This window comes from Bos mutus, chromosome 20, assembly GCF_027580195.1.
Source record: "Bos mutus isolate GX-2022 chromosome 20, NWIPB_WYAK_1.1, whole genome shotgun sequence".
NCBI lineage: Eukaryota > Metazoa > Chordata > Mammalia > Artiodactyla > Bovidae > Bos > Bos mutus.
This window is the reverse complement of record NC_091636.1, coordinates 8,808,405-8,827,037: the sequence shown is the minus strand read 5'-3', so window position 1 is coordinate 8,827,037 and position 18,633 is coordinate 8,808,405. Positions and strand designations below refer to the sequence as shown.

The 18,633-nt window shown below is 36.0% G+C and overlaps 1 protein-coding gene across 1 annotated transcript in view; it reads left to right on the top strand.

Moving 5' to 3' along the window:
- The window catches only part of HCN1 (hyperpolarization activated cyclic nucleotide gated potassium channel 1), a 447,988-nt gene that overhangs the window by 316,532 nt on the left and 112,823 nt on the right, over positions 1 to 18,633 (top strand). The window contains exon 4 of the mRNA XM_070357822.1: positions 5,277 to 5,495. Coding sequence (XP_070213923.1) covers positions 5,277 to 5,495 — 219 coding nt within the window. The remainder of the gene's footprint in view (positions 1 to 5,276; positions 5,496 to 18,633) is intronic.

Sequence of the window (18,633 nt, the reverse complement as noted above, 5' to 3'; positions counted from 1 at the left end):
AAGAAGAACTAAAGAACCTCTTGATGAAGATGAAAGAGGAGAGTGAAAATGCTGGTTTAAAATTCAATGAGGATCATGGCATCCAGTCCCATCACTTCATGGCAAATAGATGGGGAAACAATGGAAACGGTGAGAAATTTTATTTTCTTGGACTTCAAAATCGCTGCAGATGGTGAGTGCAGCCATGAAATTAAAAGACCCTCCTTGGAAGAAAAGCTATGACCAACCTAGACAGCATATTAAAAAGCATAGACATTACTTTGCCAACAAAGGGCCATCTCATCAAAGCTATTGTTTGTCCAGCAGTCATGTATGTATGTGAAAGTTGGAATATAAAGAAAGCTGAGTGCTGAATAATTGATGCTTTTGAACTGTGTTGTTGAAGAAGATTCTTGAGCGTCCCTTAGACTGCAAGGAGATCCAACCAGTCAATCATAAGGGAAATCACCCTTAAAGATTTATTGGAAGGACTGATGCCAAAGCTGAAACTCCAATATTTTGGCCACCTGATGCTAAAAATCTCACTCACTGGAAAAGACCCTGATGCTTGGAAAGACTGAAGGCAGGAGGAGAAGAGGACGACAGAGGATGAGTTGGTTGAATGGCATCACTGACTCAATGGACATGAATTTCAGCAAGCTCTGGAAGTTGGTGATGGACAGGGAAGCCTGGTGTGCTGCAGTCAATGGGGTCTTAAAGAGTTGGATATGACTGAGCGACTGAACTGACTCACAGTATTTTTCAGTCTGGCAGTATATTTTAAAATCAATTGAAAACTTTGCTTTTTGACCCAATAAAGACTTTTCTGGGAATCTGATTGATCAAAATAAGGGTTATATGTATTAGATTGTTTATTATAGAATAATTTGTCATGGAAGAAGCTAGGAAACAGTAGAAAATGGGTGAATTAGCTATGTGGCATCACTAGACTTTTGGAGGGGTATTTCTGTGAGAAAAGCAATATACAGAAAAAAATGTATATAATATAATTCATTTTTGAAGGATTAAAAAGCCACAATCTCAGAATGTGTGTGTTGTGTGTGTGTGTGTTTTTCCATGTATTTATGTTAACATGGAAAAAGGTACAGAGAAAACCATGCCTGGTTTAAGAAGTAGAAATGGAGAGAAAGGGAGAAAGGGATGGATAAAACAAGAGTTGAAAAGTTTTCCATGATTCAAAGGAATCATGAAGCATGTATAATAGACATTTATTTCAACTCATTTAAAAGGGAATATGTATGTCTGTTGTGTGTGCCTTAGGAGATAACTGAAAATGAACATAACACACATTCTTGTATAAAATAGTTTGGCAGCTATCTAGTTGCATTATTTAGGGAAATTGGTTTAAACTTTACTCTCTAGCTCCTCATGCCGCTTCTCCTAAAAAACCAACATGAACAGAAAGCACAACCTCCATTGGACACCTTTTTGAACTTTTAAATTATTTCCATTATATCTAATTACCTCAAGATGCCTAAACAACATAAAGGAAGAAATTTTTATGCTGGTTTTAACTAATTATAGTCAAAATTTATTTATTCACTCCTTTTGACAGTAATAAAAAATGTTGAGTATCTCTACTGAATTATGCTATTTAGACTCTAATCTATGAGAAAATATAAGTCCATGAGATGATCATCATATACAGGGTAGAAGTCACCATGACAGGTGAATACCTGCAGTTCTCTAGGAGCTCTAAAGAGATTTAAATCCAGTAAGAAACTAGTCAAGCTTGTTTTCTTTCTATCCATTCTTTGAATGGATCACAGGATAAAAGACCTTTGTTTATTTTGTAGTTTGGTTTGTAATGTATCCAATTTTAGTATTATCAGTATGAAACTGAGTCAAATTTCAAGAATTTAAGTATCATTTTAAATAATAGGTACATTCAAGATTTTTATAGAGCACGTTGCTCTGTTAATTAAATATTCCATTTCTTGTTTATGAAACATCTAGAATTTGGGGAACCCTAAGTGTATTCCTGAGAGTATGAGCTCTGTTCATTCCCCAAAATGCAAACTTGTGCATGAGTTCATTATACAATTTGCCATGTATAATATCATAAATAATTTTCTTTCTTTAAAATTAAATTTCATTTTATACTGACAGAGACTAGGGGTAGCTTAAAATGGCAACATGACCTATTGTATAAAAAAATAAAATGAATTTCACTTTAAGAACCTTAACTTTCAACTAAATGAGACTGGTTATATTTTATTTGTCTGCAGACTCAACCAGTTCCAAAGTTTATGAGGTTGGATTTTTCAAACTTATCATGTTCTGTTTTAATCTATAAACTTAACTTTAGAAAGCCGTATTAAAACAATAAACAAAATATCTGTACATATATTTAATATTAATACATTATTTTAAAATTTATGATTATTTAGGAGTTAGTTTGACAGACTCAAGTTAATTTGACAGACACTGTATGTACATGTGGTTTATGATCTGGGAGTTGTAAAAGGACCTACTTTAGGAAGGACTCTGCACTTGGATTCATGCTCTGCTGCAGCCATCTTGAAATTCATAATAGCATTATCTCTGAATTTATGTTCATAAGCAAAGTCCACTGGGACATGGAACCATGAATATGAGCATTGGCGTTGCAAGGTAGCAGCTGTGCATATACAGGTTCAAGCCTACAGGCACAGCAGGAAGTACAGAAGCCAAGCAGTTGGCCTGGCAGCAAGGCACAGATATGCACGCCTCAGCAGTCTTGGATGCTTTGTGTCTCTAATGTGGACAGGCCTGAACTGGGTCCAGGTTAGCAGTGGCAAAGGCAGCAACAGAAGCAGCAGTATTAACACTAAGCAGCAGAGACACACAGGAGGACTTTCCATGCCAGCCAGGAGAAGACCATGGTGAGATTCACCTGTCAGGCCCAAGAACCCATCTCCAAAGTATCTACATAAATATTAAATCTCTTAAGTTCCAAGACAGACCCTGTGGAGCTCAAACAGTAAACTTTGTCAATAAATTATTACATGATAAAAGAATTCATATAGCCGTTTCAATAAAAGTTATCAGGTAGTTATTAGAATTCTTGATTTTAAAATCTCCAGATTTAACAACTCCTGCAACATTGAGATGCAAATATGCACCAGCCTAGCAATAAGAAATTTAAAGATCATCACTTACACTGGAAAATAACACTATTTTCATATGAAGTTTTAAATGAGCCAGTTATTAACAAGGAAGACAATTTTTAAATTAAATTTTCCTTGTAATTGAAAATACAGGAAGATAAAACCTAATCAGGCATTATGGGTTATATACAAATCAGGAAGCTATTTTTGGCTTCTTGCATTGATCATTCTTTAATTAAAAGTTACAGGAAATGTCAGAGGAAACATTAAAATATCATTGCATACATTTACATTTAACATTAAGTTCAATAGAAAAACTGTGTAATGGTTTTACAAAAAAGTGTAATGGTTCTTTGTTGTGATAGAATTGTTCTGTATCTTGACAGTGTTGATGAATATAGGAACCGATACATGTAATAAAACTGAGTAAAACTAATTTGTGTATACAAATGAGTACACGTTTAGTGAAATATAAATGATATCAGTGGATTATATTCATGTCAGTTTCTTGTTGTAACATTGCTCTATAGTTTGCAGGATTTCACCTTTGAGAAGAACTGATGAATTGTACATATTTCTCTATTATTTCTTAACAATGTCCATATTCATTTACATATTTGGCAAAACTAATACAATTATGTAAAGTTTAAAAATAAAATAAAATTAAAAAACAAACAAACAAACAAAAAAAAAAAAACCAAATATTTGATTTGAAAACAACCAAAAAAAAAAAAAAAACTGTAATATAAAAATAAGACAGAGTTTCTTGAATATGATTTTTATGGAGTTAAATCATTTATTAGAAATTATTCCATGAGAATCATCAGCTCCAGAAGTACTAAAATTTATATATTAAAATAATTTATCAAACATTCATCCTAATGTTGTCCCCAGGCTATAAATACTCCAGTTCCAGTAAAGGTTGCATCAACAGAAAGATCTTCCCCAAATTAAAAATGTATCAGAAATTATTTGTGATATTGCATTAGCCAAAAGGAACTGATGTAATTTTCAGTTTTATCATTGAAGATGAAATTATTAATCATATAAATTTTTATGACATAAAGAATGAATTTGTCAGAAAACTAAGCCATAAAAATTGTATGATCATTCAAGATATCACAATAGTATAGTATTACTTGTATTATATATAATTATGATACCAGAATTTAACTTTTTGAAATGTATAAGTTTATGTTGTTACTCAACTAGCACTATTATCCCAAGTTTTATAATGAATTAAATATTTTAAGGAAAATTCTTTATATATTATCTTCAACAATACTTTCCCCCCCTACATTTTAAACTAAAAGGCCTCAAATTTTTATTTTACCCTGAGTCTCATAAATGAGGTAAATCCTGGACTAGGCAGTTTGATACATTGATCAAAAAAGTTCTTTAAGTTTTATCAGACAATATATAAGATATATTGAATAACTTATTTTTGTAGAATTGAGTTTAAGATAGAGTTTTGAAATTACATCAGAAATTGCATCTAATAACTAATCTCAGAAGTCAGCATTTTTGTTTTTTTTCAGTGTCCTCCAAGATATTATTTTGCTTATTTTATTTTATTATTCTACAGAAAGCCAGTAAGATTCATCCATCATCAACTTTGACATTTGAATTTCAATATTCATTACTCAGAGAAGTCTTCAAGGAAGTCTTTTCACTTATCAGATCTGTATTTCCAAATTATGTTAATTTTTCATTTAAGGTATTGAGGTATTCATTGAGGTCTATACAAATATATCATTTGGACTTTCAAAATTTTAATATGATAGCTTTGACAAAAATTCCTATACTTAAGCCTATGTGCTTCATATCAATCAGCAGCATTTCTCAATTTGCAAATAATAATATATTACTAGAGAATGACACAGATTTCCTGGAAATTTTAAAATGAACTTATCAACATTCATTCACACCACTGTCCCAAAAGGAATTTTTAGTTTTAAAAACATATAAAACTGACCAGGATTGCATATTTTAACATAGACTATTTCTATTTCATTGTATTTAGCAAGTTTTGAAAAACATCCGGTCTTTTGATTAACTATTGGGGCGAAGTATCTGTGTAAATGCTCTATTACAAGAATGTTATAATGCTTCTGTGTATCGGTCATACTCATTTTTCTTCTGCTATCCTAATGGTTCACTCTATTTCCTTTTTCTCTTCTGTTGCAGAATGATTCTTGGGGAAAGCAGTATTCCTACGCGCTCTTCAAAGCGATGAGTCATATGCTGTGCATTGGCTACGGAGCCCAAGCCCCCGTGAGCATGTCTGACCTGTGGATCACCATGCTGAGCATGATCGTCGGGGCCACCTGCTACGCCATGTTTGTTGGCCACGCCACGGCTCTAATCCAGTCTTTGGATTCCTCAAGGCGGCAATATCAAGAGAAGGTAATTGGTTTTATCTCTAATATATTCAACCAGCTAGTTTGTCAATTTAATTAATAGTATTCAGATAAATAAACTATGCCCAGTAACGAAACTATAATGAGCTGAAATGTTCGAAGGAGGAAACCACAATGTTTCCATATTTTGAAGTTTTTTCAAGATGGTCCTCATAGCTTTTGTTTCCAGTTTCTCTCTTAAATACATATTTTCTTTTAAAAAAATCTGATTTTCATCCACAAAAAAATAGCTCCATGTTTCAAATGTATGAAGCTGATTTGAGGTGTTGTCATGGTTTGTGTTCTGTAATTTTTAAACAGTTACTATAATATAAAGACTTCTCTTGTACATGTTAGAAAAATGTGAGCTGATTAAATGCAGAGAGATGGCCATTGTACATGTCTCTTTTCGCCTCTTTGCATATTGCAATCGTAATTTATATTAAGTCCATATGCATAGCTGAACATATGTTGCCCGTATATCTAGATAAGTCACCACACACCCTCCAGTCTTTAAAATGCATACTAACAGCTGCTATCATGCATTCTTACGCACAGTGTGTTAATTGAAATGATTGCTGTGCTAAACTTTTCTCAAAAGAGAGAAAGTAGATTTGTGCACGGATTTATTCATTGGATTTTGTTTTAGCTGAATTATTTGGTTGGTACTAGACCTTGGATAATCAGACAGTACTTAGATTCTTCACAAACATCAGTAACTTTCTGACAGATAAGAATGTTTTATAACTGAAGGAAGAATTTCTAGTGTGGGAGCTCTGTTGAATATGATAGAATATATAATATATATGCACCTTGCTAAAAAGCATATCTGAAAGTAATGGTTCAAACAATTCTAGAATATGTCTCCTGATGAGTAATAACAGCTTGGACTCATAAATTCTTCACCAAACAGGCAAAGATCATTTCATTTGTGACTTTATTGACAGAAGTTTTCAACATATTATGTTTGCCGTAATTCATCATCAAATTCTTGATCTTAGGAGGGTTTGGTAGAGGATAAAGGATACTGGAATAAGTTTTTGTTACTTTTTGACATTTGAAACAATTTAGTCAGAAACAGCTGGTCATTTAGGTGAGTGGCATTGATTCCCTCTCCTGCATCTCCCTAAGAGAGGCCCGAGAACCTGGCAGCCATCACCAGCCTCTCTGCTGAGGGCTCTGTGCTCTGCCAGAAGCCGCTCTTGGATGAGACCCAAGATGTCAGGCTAGCTCTGCTGCATCACTCAGATCTGGTCCACAGAGAAGCCTTCAGGCATCCATCTCTTAGCCCATCTCTCAGCACTACTGCTTCCTCCATCAAAGCAACGAAGAGCCTGTGTCTAGCCTTCAGATTCTTGGCAGAGTCACACCCCAGTGTCCACAGGCTATTTGCATGTTCTCATATGTGAACTGGACTCCAGACTCATGTCTCTTAACTATGTGAACTTATTTCAAAGATCTCCAAGCGACTTTCTTGACGTACCCCTGAAAGGTCAAGGGTTAGAAGGTAGCCCTCCCACAGCCCTATCCCAAAGCAGGCTGGACTCACATAGGAGCAGTCATTCCCTTCAAAGAGGTCTGCCCACTATTGTTGTCAGGAAAGTTCTGTTTCTACTCTCTGACCTCTGTAAACCTTCAGTGAGATTGACACCTTTAGAAGTCTTTTTCATTGGATCTGCATTTACAATTGTAAACCTGTATAGGAGGGAGCCTCTTACATAACCAGCATTCTGATATCTCAGGTTAGCAGCTCAGTAAACATGAGGAAGGAAGAGTAAATCCTAATCTAGCAGATTTTTTAGACCTTTTATTTTAAAATCTCAGTTCTTCTCAAAACTTACTCCACAGGGCTTGTGCGTGGGTGGGGCGGGCAGAGGCCCGGGCTGGCGCGCAGGGGGAGGTCGCCGGAAAAAAAAATTTAAAAAAAAAAAAAAAAAAAAAAAACTTACTCCACAGATAATATAAATAAATCATAAACATACATACATATATATATATATACATGAGTATATTTTTAAATTTTATTTATTTTTAATTGAAGGATAGTTACAATATTGTGTTAGTTCCTGTCATACATCACCATGGATAAGCCATAAGTATACATATGTCTCCTCCCTCTTGAGCCTCCCACCCTATCCCATACCTCTAGGTTGTCACAGAGCTGGTTCATTGTTGAATTACCTATTTAATTGTTTCCTGGTCAGATAAGTTTGTACATCTTGATTGAAACAACGAACTGAAAAGATTTTTTCTATTAATGTGTGTGCTCTGAACGTTTAACATTTTGTCTGCCCTCTGCCAAACACCCTTGTATTTTAAGTGATTGATGAACACTTGGGAAATGCCTTATCTAGACATACTCCCCATAGTGAGCATTCCATTTTCTTAATCATTCCATTTTCTTGGGTAGGTACTACCTTTTCTAGATATATCCACAGTTCATCTAGTTTTTTTAAATGAAATTGCTTTAAATCACTCTGTATCTTTATACTATTGTATCTCAGTTCTTACACTTCAGCACCCCTGGGAAGCCTACTGTTATTTCGAAACTTGTCACTCTCTTTCCTGTCAAATAATTCTAGTAAAAGCAGCGTTTAGGTGTGCAATTTTCCTTTGTAATAAGCAAGAATTTTAACACAAAGCACATTATGAATTTAGAATGAGAAATGTTCAACTTACCTTGGTGTACCTGACGTACATGAATGATTTTTAGTGTGAAATTTGAACATGACAAATATTTAATTGTATGAGGAAATTATCAAATTGAAATAACTATATACTGAATAGCTTCTGAATCCAAGAAGCAAAGTGTATATTAATCTAAGGCAGGTTCATCAATGAATGACTTGTTTAAATAGGCTGTGCTTTCTAATGATAGAGCATGAGGCAGTAAGCCAGTGCTGCTCTGGGCTTCAGATATTGTGTATGTTGCCTAAAATTGTAAAAAAACTACTGATTCTTAGTTTAATAATGATAATAAATTTAACATTATAAATTTATCCAAATGGACAGAATTTTATCATATCAGCAAGTGTTTATGATCCCTTTGGAATAAGAAGGTACAGTTTATCATAAGTAGTCTCTCAACCATGAAGGTGAATTATGTAATCCTGAATGAAATCATGCAGTTGTGCAATTTTATGTAATCATATCAAAAATATTATATTCTAAACCTAGTCAGTTCAGGAAAGTGGTTTTTTTTTTTTTTGGTTTTAATGAATAATCCATAGATTCTTATTCTTTTCTTGTAATGAAAGACTGTAATCAGGACTGTCACATAAGCTTCTTATTCCATAGAAATATGTTTAATCAATCTAGTCTCCCAAATTTGTATAAGGTAATGTTATGAACAAAGACAAAAGACTAGGCACTAAGACCTGCTCTCATTTTTTAACTAGTCAAATCCCATTTATAGTAAAGCAAATTTCAGGTCATTTAAAATGAACTGATTATGGGTAATATGCCCTTCAAAAATAATTTGTTGGAAAAAGACTGGTGCCAAACCAACTTTTAAACTCATGGATCTCGTTGCCAAATCGCTCTTCCAACCAGAAAATTATTGTTCTCAGAACAAACCAAATGATTCTGATCTTCCCCCATACCTTTCATCCTACTCCTGACATACTTTTACCCCTTTTCCTGTTTACACAGGTTCTACCCTTCCCTTTGGAAGATTGTGACACCTTCCCTGATTATCCTAATCTATAATAATCTGTTTATTGTGTATATTCTATCTGTTCCAGAGGAATATAATACTCTAATAGGAAGATCTATGTCTTTATTATTGTGTATTTCCTCCCCCATACACAGAAACCTCAGTGCTATGATGCTCAGAGGGGACAGTAGGATTAAGAATATTTATAGTTGTCCAACTGTGTTTTCTAGCAAATAAATGGGAGTAAGAGTTTATCCTTCAAAATTTTTGAATTCTGTCACTTGAATATACATGAGAGCATCTTTTTCAAAATGTTGATCCCATTGTTTATTTATATGTGTGTAAACATATTGCTTCAGCTGTTACAGCAAATACTTATGTATGTATGTATGCATTTGGCTTACACACAGGTCATGTTTTGGAAACTAAATTTTCAATATGCTTTCCCTTCTGCAATTCTGAGATTGGTTTCCTGTAAGTGAAAGATACATTATCAAAATATCTTTCACTGGGGTTGAAGCCATTTCTTGATTCCTGGATTGATCAGTAGGGTACTCTGCTTTAAGCCATGATGAAACCCTTTGTTTCAGAAAGAAGGATGGGAGAGATTGTCAGGACTGTCATGTGATTCTGAGTCTTCAATTTCGAAAAAGCATTCTATGACTAGAGTAATGGCAGATCAAAGGGAAAAAAAAAATTGGAGTAATGGCCACTGGCCATGATGGTTTATAAATAATACTTAATATTTAATGATACTTTAATATTCCATTAAAAAGAAAAAATTTGCCTCTTATTTTGCACCCCATCTTCATTATATAAAGAAATTAGTCAGTTGAGCTTCTAATTTGGTTTGCTGGTTGTGTAAACTTGTGATAGTGTTTGTTGTGATAGCATTTGTCTTCAGAAGAACAAAAGGTCTTAGAAGTTTTAATGATCTTGAAAATCATACTGACCCAGTATTTATTTTTTTTTTATTTTTTTTTATATACACACACAGTTTATTTAGATATAATTTGTGAGAATTCCAATAAATCAATCACGGAAAAAAAGAAAAACAAATAAAAACCCACAATAAAATCGGCCCCAAAACAGAACGAACGTTTTTTCCAGAGTATACAAATGGCCAGTAAGCATGTGGGAAGGTCCTCGACAACCTGAGTCACCAAAGAGATGCAAATCGAGGCGAACGTGAGCCATCACTGCCCCCGCACGGGAACACTGCAGATTTTTAAAATCTGCAAATATAAGGGGAGACAGGGAGTTGCTGTACGCTCAGACCCACCAGCAAGGTTGAAAAAGGCATGAGTGTCATGGAAACCGTCAGGCTCTGATGAAGTTAAACCCTTGCCGCGGTCCCCCACCCACAGTCCCCCAGCCCACGTCTCCACGTGTAACCGAAACAAATAAGACACATTCTCAGAAAGATGCGTGTACACACACATGTAACTGCATCCTGATGCTGTGCGCCTGAAACGAGCAACGCTGCACGCCAGTCACGCGCCAGCAACACAGTGGCAGCGCGAGCGGTTCACGGGAGTCCTGTGCGTCGCGGCCCAGCGCCGGGCACAGTGCCGGCGTCTGCGAACAAGGGGTGAGAGGGTCCCCGGGAGCACACTTCCACCTGGAACACTTCCTGGCGATTAAAAGTTCACGCACAAAAACAAAAAAATAAATAAAAGTTCACGCACGTCTCTGAGACACAGGATAAGATGCTAAGTCAAAGAAACCAGGATATATGCTTACGATATCGTTTATGTGCCTCCAACTACAGGAACACCAGTCAGAAGGGAGGGGGCTATGGGCCTGGGGACTGGGGCTGGAAGGGCCAGAGACCCTGCATGATGGAGACCACCCAGCACGACCAGGGGGCAGTTACGTCACAGCCTGCTGAGCGAAACTGCTGCTGACCCAGTATTTAAAGGAAAACTGCCTTGATGCCCTCATTTTCATTGGAAGCATCCTTAGTGGGAAGAGGTAGCTGTAAAATTCATGTGTATTCAGCAAAATATTTCATATGATTTTCTTCATTATTTGTAAATGTATGTCTTCCTCCGCTACAAATGAGAATGCTATGAGCAGAACTCCCACATGGTTCCTTAATTAGTTGGAAAAGTTTCCAAGTCATCTATTCTATATACTTTTGCTTCCCAGGAGCTGAATTTATTGTACTCAGATATGTTAAGGTGGTAGTACTGCCAAACATTCTCAGGCCAGGACAGTCCTCGGACTGGGAATATTTGTGAGATTTTCTCATAGAAAAGTAACAGTACCACAGCCCTTGGGTTAGCTTCATGTTGCCGCTTCAGCTGCTAACAAATCGGGCTCCTGGCAAATAATACTTTACGTGTTCCACTGGGAGAAATATTTTTACATTAACTATAAGTACTGTTTTAAAGATAGGTCAGAGCCAAAGAATATTCAAACTACCGTACAATTGCACTCATTTCACATGCTAGCAAAGTAATGCTCAAAATCCTTCAAGCTAAGCTTCATAAGTATGTGAACTGAAAATTCACAAATATACAGGCTGAATTTAGAAATGGCAGAGGAACCAAAGATCAAATTGCCAACATTCGTTGAATCATAGACAAAGCAAAGGAATTCCCAAAAAGCATCTATGTCTGCTTCACTGACTGCACTAAAGACTTTGACTGTGTGGATCACAACAAACTGGAAAATTCTCAAAGAGATGGGAATACCAAACCACTTTATCTCCTGAGAAACCTGTACGCAGGTCAAGAAGCAACAGTTAGAACTGGACGTGGAACAGAGGAGTCGTTCAAAATTGGGGAAGTATTGTATCAAGGCTATATATTGTCATCCTATTTATTTAACTTATATGCAGATTACATTATGCAAAATTCCAAGCTGGATGAATCACAAGCTGGAATCAAGATTGCTGGGAGAAATATCAACAACCTCAGACATGCAGATGATACCATTCTAATGTCAGAAAGCAAAAAGGAACTAAAGAACCTCTTGATGAGGGTAAAAGAGGAGAGTGAAAAACCTGGTTTAAAAGTCAACATTCAAAAAACTTAAGATTATGGCATCTAGTCTCATAACTGCATGACAAATATAAGTGGAAAAAATAGAAGCAGTGACAAATTTTATTTTCCTGGGCTCCATAATTACTGCAGACGGTGACTGCAGCCATGAAATGAAACAATGCTCGTTTACTCCTTGGAAGGAAAGATATGACAGACCCAGACAATATGTTCAAAAGCACAGACATCACTTTGCCGACAAAGGTATGTACCATCAAAACCATGGTTTTTCCATGTACAGATATGAGAGTTGGACCATAAAGAAAGCTGAGCACTGAGGAATTGAGGCTTTTGAACAATGGTGCTGGAGAAGACTCTTGAGAGTCCCTTGGACTGCAAGGACATCAAACCAGTCAATCCTAAAGGAAATCAACCTTGAATATTCATTGGAAGGACTGATGCTAAAGTTGAAGCTCCAATACTTTGGCTATCTCATGTGAAGAGCCAGCTCATTGGAAAAGACATTGGTGCTGAGAAAGATTGAGGGCAGGAGGAAGTAGGGGCGACAGAGGATGAGATGGATGGATGGCATTATTGACTCAGTGGACATGAGTATGAGCAAATATCTGAAGATAGTAAAGGATAGTGAAGCCTGATATGCTGCAGTCCATGGAGACATCATTTAGCGACTGAACAAAATCAACGAGAAAGAGTTTGAGGCTATTAATTTAACCAAGAAGAAAAATAGACTTTTGCCAGTTGTAAATTTTTATTCTACCACTGATTTTCAATCTTTGTATTTTAATATATCCCACTGGTACCTCTTTCATTCAGTGATAATTTCTGTATGAAATTCCATATTAAATGCTGAAATTTCCTGCATCTTTGTTGTTAATAAGGACTGTAAAATTGCTAAAGATTTGTCCTTACCAATCCTTCATTTAGTTCTTTGCAGGTAACATTTACCATTGGCAGTATATCTGACAGTTTCTTGTAATGGCTGTAAAGTAAAGTTGCATTTTCTATCATTTTCTTTTATTGATTGATGTATGGATATTATCTTTTAGAAATGTGTGAATTTTCATTTGAATGTCTTCCTTTAAATTTTTTTTAATTAAAAAAATTTGGGGGGTATAATTAATTTACAGTGCTGTTAGTTTCAGGTGTATAGCAAAGTGACTCTGTTATATATATGTATATAGCAACTCTTTTTAGAATTCTTTTGCCTTATAGGTCACTACAGAGTTTTGAGTAGAGTTCCCTGTGCTATACAGTAGGTCCTTCCTTATTAGTTATCTCTTTATATATAGTAGTGTGTATGGGTCCATCTCAATCTCCCAATTTGTTCCTCCCTCTCCCCCTTTCTCCAGGGACCATACATTTGATTTCTACATCTGTGACTTTATTTCTTTTCTGTAGATTAGCTCATTTGTTTTTTATATTCCACATGTAAGGGATATCATATGATATTTTTTTTCTCTGACTTACTTCACTCAGTATGACAGTGTTTCAAGTATTTTGATGTATTGTATTTGGCCCCTTATATGTCATAACACATAAATACATTATTAAGCATCTTTATAGGGCAAAAGCTTGTCACTAAGATTCTGTAACCTGACAAGATCCCACAATGTACGAGAATCACCGCATGGATTTGCATTTGTTTAATTAGATCGCTGAGATCCGTTTGAAATGTGCCTTGAAGAATGCAGAAGAAATCAGCAGACAGAGGTAGTCACCATGGGGGAAATGTCCTAGAAAAGAGCACCAACTGTGAGAAGGTTCCTGACAGACAGGAACAAAAGGTGCAAAGGCCCAGAGGTGGCTATGTGTGGTAGATATTGAAGTGTCTAGTTTGAATGCAGTGAAAACTACCTTGATGGGCAAAGTATGAAATAAGATTGGGTTATTCTCTGCCTAAGAATAATTTTCAAGGCTGGAATGATGAGACTGTTGTGTTAGGAAAAAGATATCCCTTGCAAAATTTTAGCAATGGGAGGTAGTGATTAAAACTGTCTTTTAAGAAAGTGAATCACAGTAGTACATGAAATATGCTGTACTCCTAACTGAGACTGTAAGGGTCCAAGAGCAAGATCACTTCAGAAATGCTTACTGTTAGAATCACTAGCACAAACATATTAACAGGACAAGAACGCCAACCTTTTAAGTAGATAGGGACACTTGGGTCAATAAAATTGCTGGAAACAACAGTCTTTTCTAAAGAAGTAGGATCCAGAAAGCCTTAAGAGTTAAGATGTCGTGTGAGTCGAGTCTCACAGAATCCAGTTTTTATCCTTTTGATGTGTATTTATTGAATGCTTACTGTGTGACAGGTCTGGTACTGGATGTTTTGCATACAAAGTGAGCAAGTATATATGGTATCTTCTCTCATCATGTTTCTTGAAGTACAATGGGGTGGGGGGGCATGACACAGTAACAAGATTCATTGAGAGCAATCAATTATTATAAACATTTTAAGTGCTCAGAATGGAAATGTATGTTAATCTCTCTGCTAAGAGATTTCAAGTCTTTGGCTTGATTCGTGTGGAATGTAGTGGGAGTGAAGAAAAATAACATTTAGGAAGAGATCTAAAGAATGAATAGAAGTAAGATAATGAAGTAAACAGCATGGGAAAAAGTACTGAGTGTGAAAAGATTTGTCAGGATTCAGGAACAGACAGAAGGAATGTGTGACTAGAGCTCAGAGATAAGTGAAACAGCTCTGGATGAGACTGGAGAGACTGACTTAGGTCAGGGTGGATGGCACCTCATAGGCCTACTTAACCACGTTGTGTTTTAGCTAAATGCTATGAGAGTCTGGTAAAACTTTGAAGCAGAAGAGTGGTACATTAGATTTAATTTTTTTAAAGAGTGTTCAGTCCTCAATGTGCATAATAGATTAAAGGATAGCAAACATATCCTAATGTTCTTTGTCATTAAGTAAATGCACCAGTGCTATCTTGCAGAGACCCAGGTAGGATTTCAAATTTCCAGATAAAAGTATTGGATGGGATGGAAATACTAAACAGGCCATTACACACTGAATAAATACTACTCAAGGCAAATGCTGAGCTGCTGTAAGAAGAAGATCCAACAATTTAGTGACCTAAGGAACTGTATCATTTTGCTAAAAAGCTCTGTGGGATGAGAGGCCAGGTCAGTGGGATGGCACTGCTCCAGGTGGTCATTTTCTTCCAAGTTGTTCCTCCACTGTCACCTGGACAGTATTTCCCAGCATTTCCTCTGAATCATCATTACCTTGAGAGCTTGTTGAAACAGATTCATGGGCTCCACTTCCAGAGTTTCTGATTCATTAAGCCTAGGGTGAAGCCTGAGAGGTTTTATTTCCAACAATATCTCAGCTGCTGCTTCTGATCCAGAGACCACCCTTCAAGAACCACTTCCCTAGGATATTGTTCTAGTTTGAATGTTTAAAGCTATGCCTTGGACATGTCTGCCTTCCAGCTCATAAGAGGAAAGAGGAACACACACGTGACTTCAACTCACATCTCATTGTTGAAAACTTTCAGTTGATGAGAATTTCTCAAGAAAGAGGAGACGTTTAGTCTAGCTGGGCAACTTTGCAACCAGTTAGCAACTCTGTACAATATGGAAGAGGCAGAAGATGGATTTAGGTATGAAATTCATGGCCTCTGCCACAGATACTAGAGTAAAAATGAGGAGTCGTAAAAATGAGGAGTCAGAAAAATGCTTGGGATTTTCTAGGAAGCATACATTTTGTATGGGTTATGAAGTACTTGAAAAATAGTAGTAGATCCAAGGCTTAAAGCCATTTGTACTGATTTGATAAGTAATGGAGAGCCATTGAGATTTTGAATATGTCCTGACACTATAAGAAGACAGAGAATGAGGAGATATATGGAACAAGAGATGATAAAGAAGAATAAAGAGATGAACAAGAAGAATAAAATGGAGGGAAGAACTTATGTCTTCCATTAAGCCATCTGTTGGTAAACTTGGAATGTGTTATCTAGAATGCCTCTTATGCGCTGTAACTTATCTATCAGGGGTAATGAAGTATCTTTAAATGAAACATTAGTGGGATGTATACCTTATTAACAGATGTATTGCTATTAAAAATCTATTATTTCGAAAATTAGGTACCAATCATTTTATTTACTCTTGCTTTTCAATTGTGGTCTGATTATCATACATACTGAATTATCAATGTGGATTTTTCTGTCATTTTCAATGAAAAACAATTCTTATAAAACAGAGTTTCACCAGATGTGTCATAACATGGCATTCACTCTTCTCTATCTAACGTCATAATTTTTTTTTCTGTCTGAAGAATGTATTCAATGAAATTAGAACTCATGAATTTAGAACTGAGTATACTGATAGTCTGAACCTGAAATACAGTTTTAGAACATTTGATATACAAATGAAGCAAGTATAAACTACTTTAATGCAAAAAAAAGTTGGACAGGACTGAGCAACTGAACTGAACTGAACTGAATATTTTACTTAAAAGATACATTATTCTATTTAAATTATATATTTACCAAGAACAAAGTGCAATATGATTATTGTGTTTATTATTATGCTACTGTTAATAATAACAAAACACAAAAACAAAAATTTTACTTAAAGTATATCTTATGTTATCAACCTAATATATAATGATAAGATATTGAGCATTATCAGGTAATAATATAAGACATAATATAATTCAGATGATAGCATAAGATAGATGATTATGTTCCACATTCTCTACTTCAGCTTTGCCAAGTGAAACAATCTTAGAATAGTATATTCATTTTAAAAGATTTCTTGCTGTCCTAATTCACCAAGTTATTATTAAAATTAATGAAGTAAAATTGTGAAAGTTATTTTAAGCAATTGAGGAAAAGTCACTATTGAAATACTTAGCATTAGCATATTTTATAAAAAATGATTTTCAACACTAGTATTGTATTTTTATTAATTGAAAATTAAAGAGGATCTATGATGTCTATTAAATGACAGAAATAGATTATTTTAACTTTTTTCCCAATGAGAACATAAAATACTGAATTTCATTTCAATGGTATGATTTCTTCTTTACTTTCTCAGGGGTCAGATGATGATTAGAGCATCAAATTATTTTTTGTTTATTAACAGAAATATCTCACTTACTTGGAGCTCAAATTAATAGTAATCATAACTTCCTGAATTAGGCTCTAGCCCTGAATTTAGTGAAAAAGCAACACATTAAAAGTAGATGAAGAGCTGCTAAATTCCTCCCCTCTTCCTCATGGGGAGGAATGGGGGACAAAAGATGTAAACAAGATCAGGAATAAGAAAAGATAAAAGCCACATTCAGACCTGTGGCACAGTGCAGTGTCGGACCAAACTCGCCTGTCTGCCAGGGTAGCTTTCAACTGATTTAGATCAGGCTATGATTGGAGGACCCCCATCCAAGCATCTGGGCTCCACCAAATTTGGATCAGTTTATAAAATGTGCTTCCCTGGTGGCTCAGATGGTAAAGAATCTGCCTGCAATACAGGAGACCTGGATTTGATCCCTAGATTGGGAAGATCCTCTTGAAGAGAAAATGGCAACCCACTCCAGTATTCTTGCCTGGAGAATTCCATGGACAGAGGAGCCTGGCAAGCTACAGTTCAGTTCAGTTCAGTCACTCAGTCATGTCTGACTCTGTGACCCCATGACTGCAGCACACCATCCTTCCCTGTCCTTCATCAACTCCCGGGGCTTGCAAAATTCATGTCTGCTGAGTCTGTGATGCCATCCAAGTACCTCATCCTCTGTCGTCCCCTTCTCCTCCTGCCCTCAATCTTTCCCATCATCAAGGTCTTTTCCAGTGAGTGAGTTCTTCGCATCAGGTGACGAAAGTATTGGAGATTCAGCTTCAGCATCAGTCCTTCCAACAAATTCAGGACTGACTTCCTTTAGGATTGACTGGTTTGATCTTCCTGCAGTCCAAGGGACTCTCAAGTCTTTTCCAACACCACAGTTCAAAAGCATCAATTCTTCTGTGCTCAGCTTTCTTTATAGTCCAACTCTCACATCCATACATGACTACTGGAAAAACCATAGCTTTGACTAGATGGACATTTGTCAGCAGTGCAATGTCTCTGCTTTTTAATATGCTGTCTAGGTTGGTCATAGCTTTTCTTCGAAGGAGCAAGCGTCCTTTAATTTCATGGTTGCAGTCACCATCTGCAGTGATTTTGGAGCCCCCCCAAAATAAAGTCAATCACTATTTCCACTGTTTTCCCATCTACTTGCCATGAAGTGATGGGACCAGATGCCATGAGCTGCAGTCCATGGGGTTGCAAATAGTTGAACACAACTGAGCGACTAACACACACACACATAAAATGTGTTTTACAAAGAGAGTGCTTTCTGTTTTGCCGGCATCTGGCATGCAGATTTTAAAGCTCAGCTGGCCCTACAGACATGAGAATTTGGAGTCATAGGTGCTGTTAGAGGTGACGAGGTTCCAAATCATACAATGTCAGTACCCAGACAACAATAC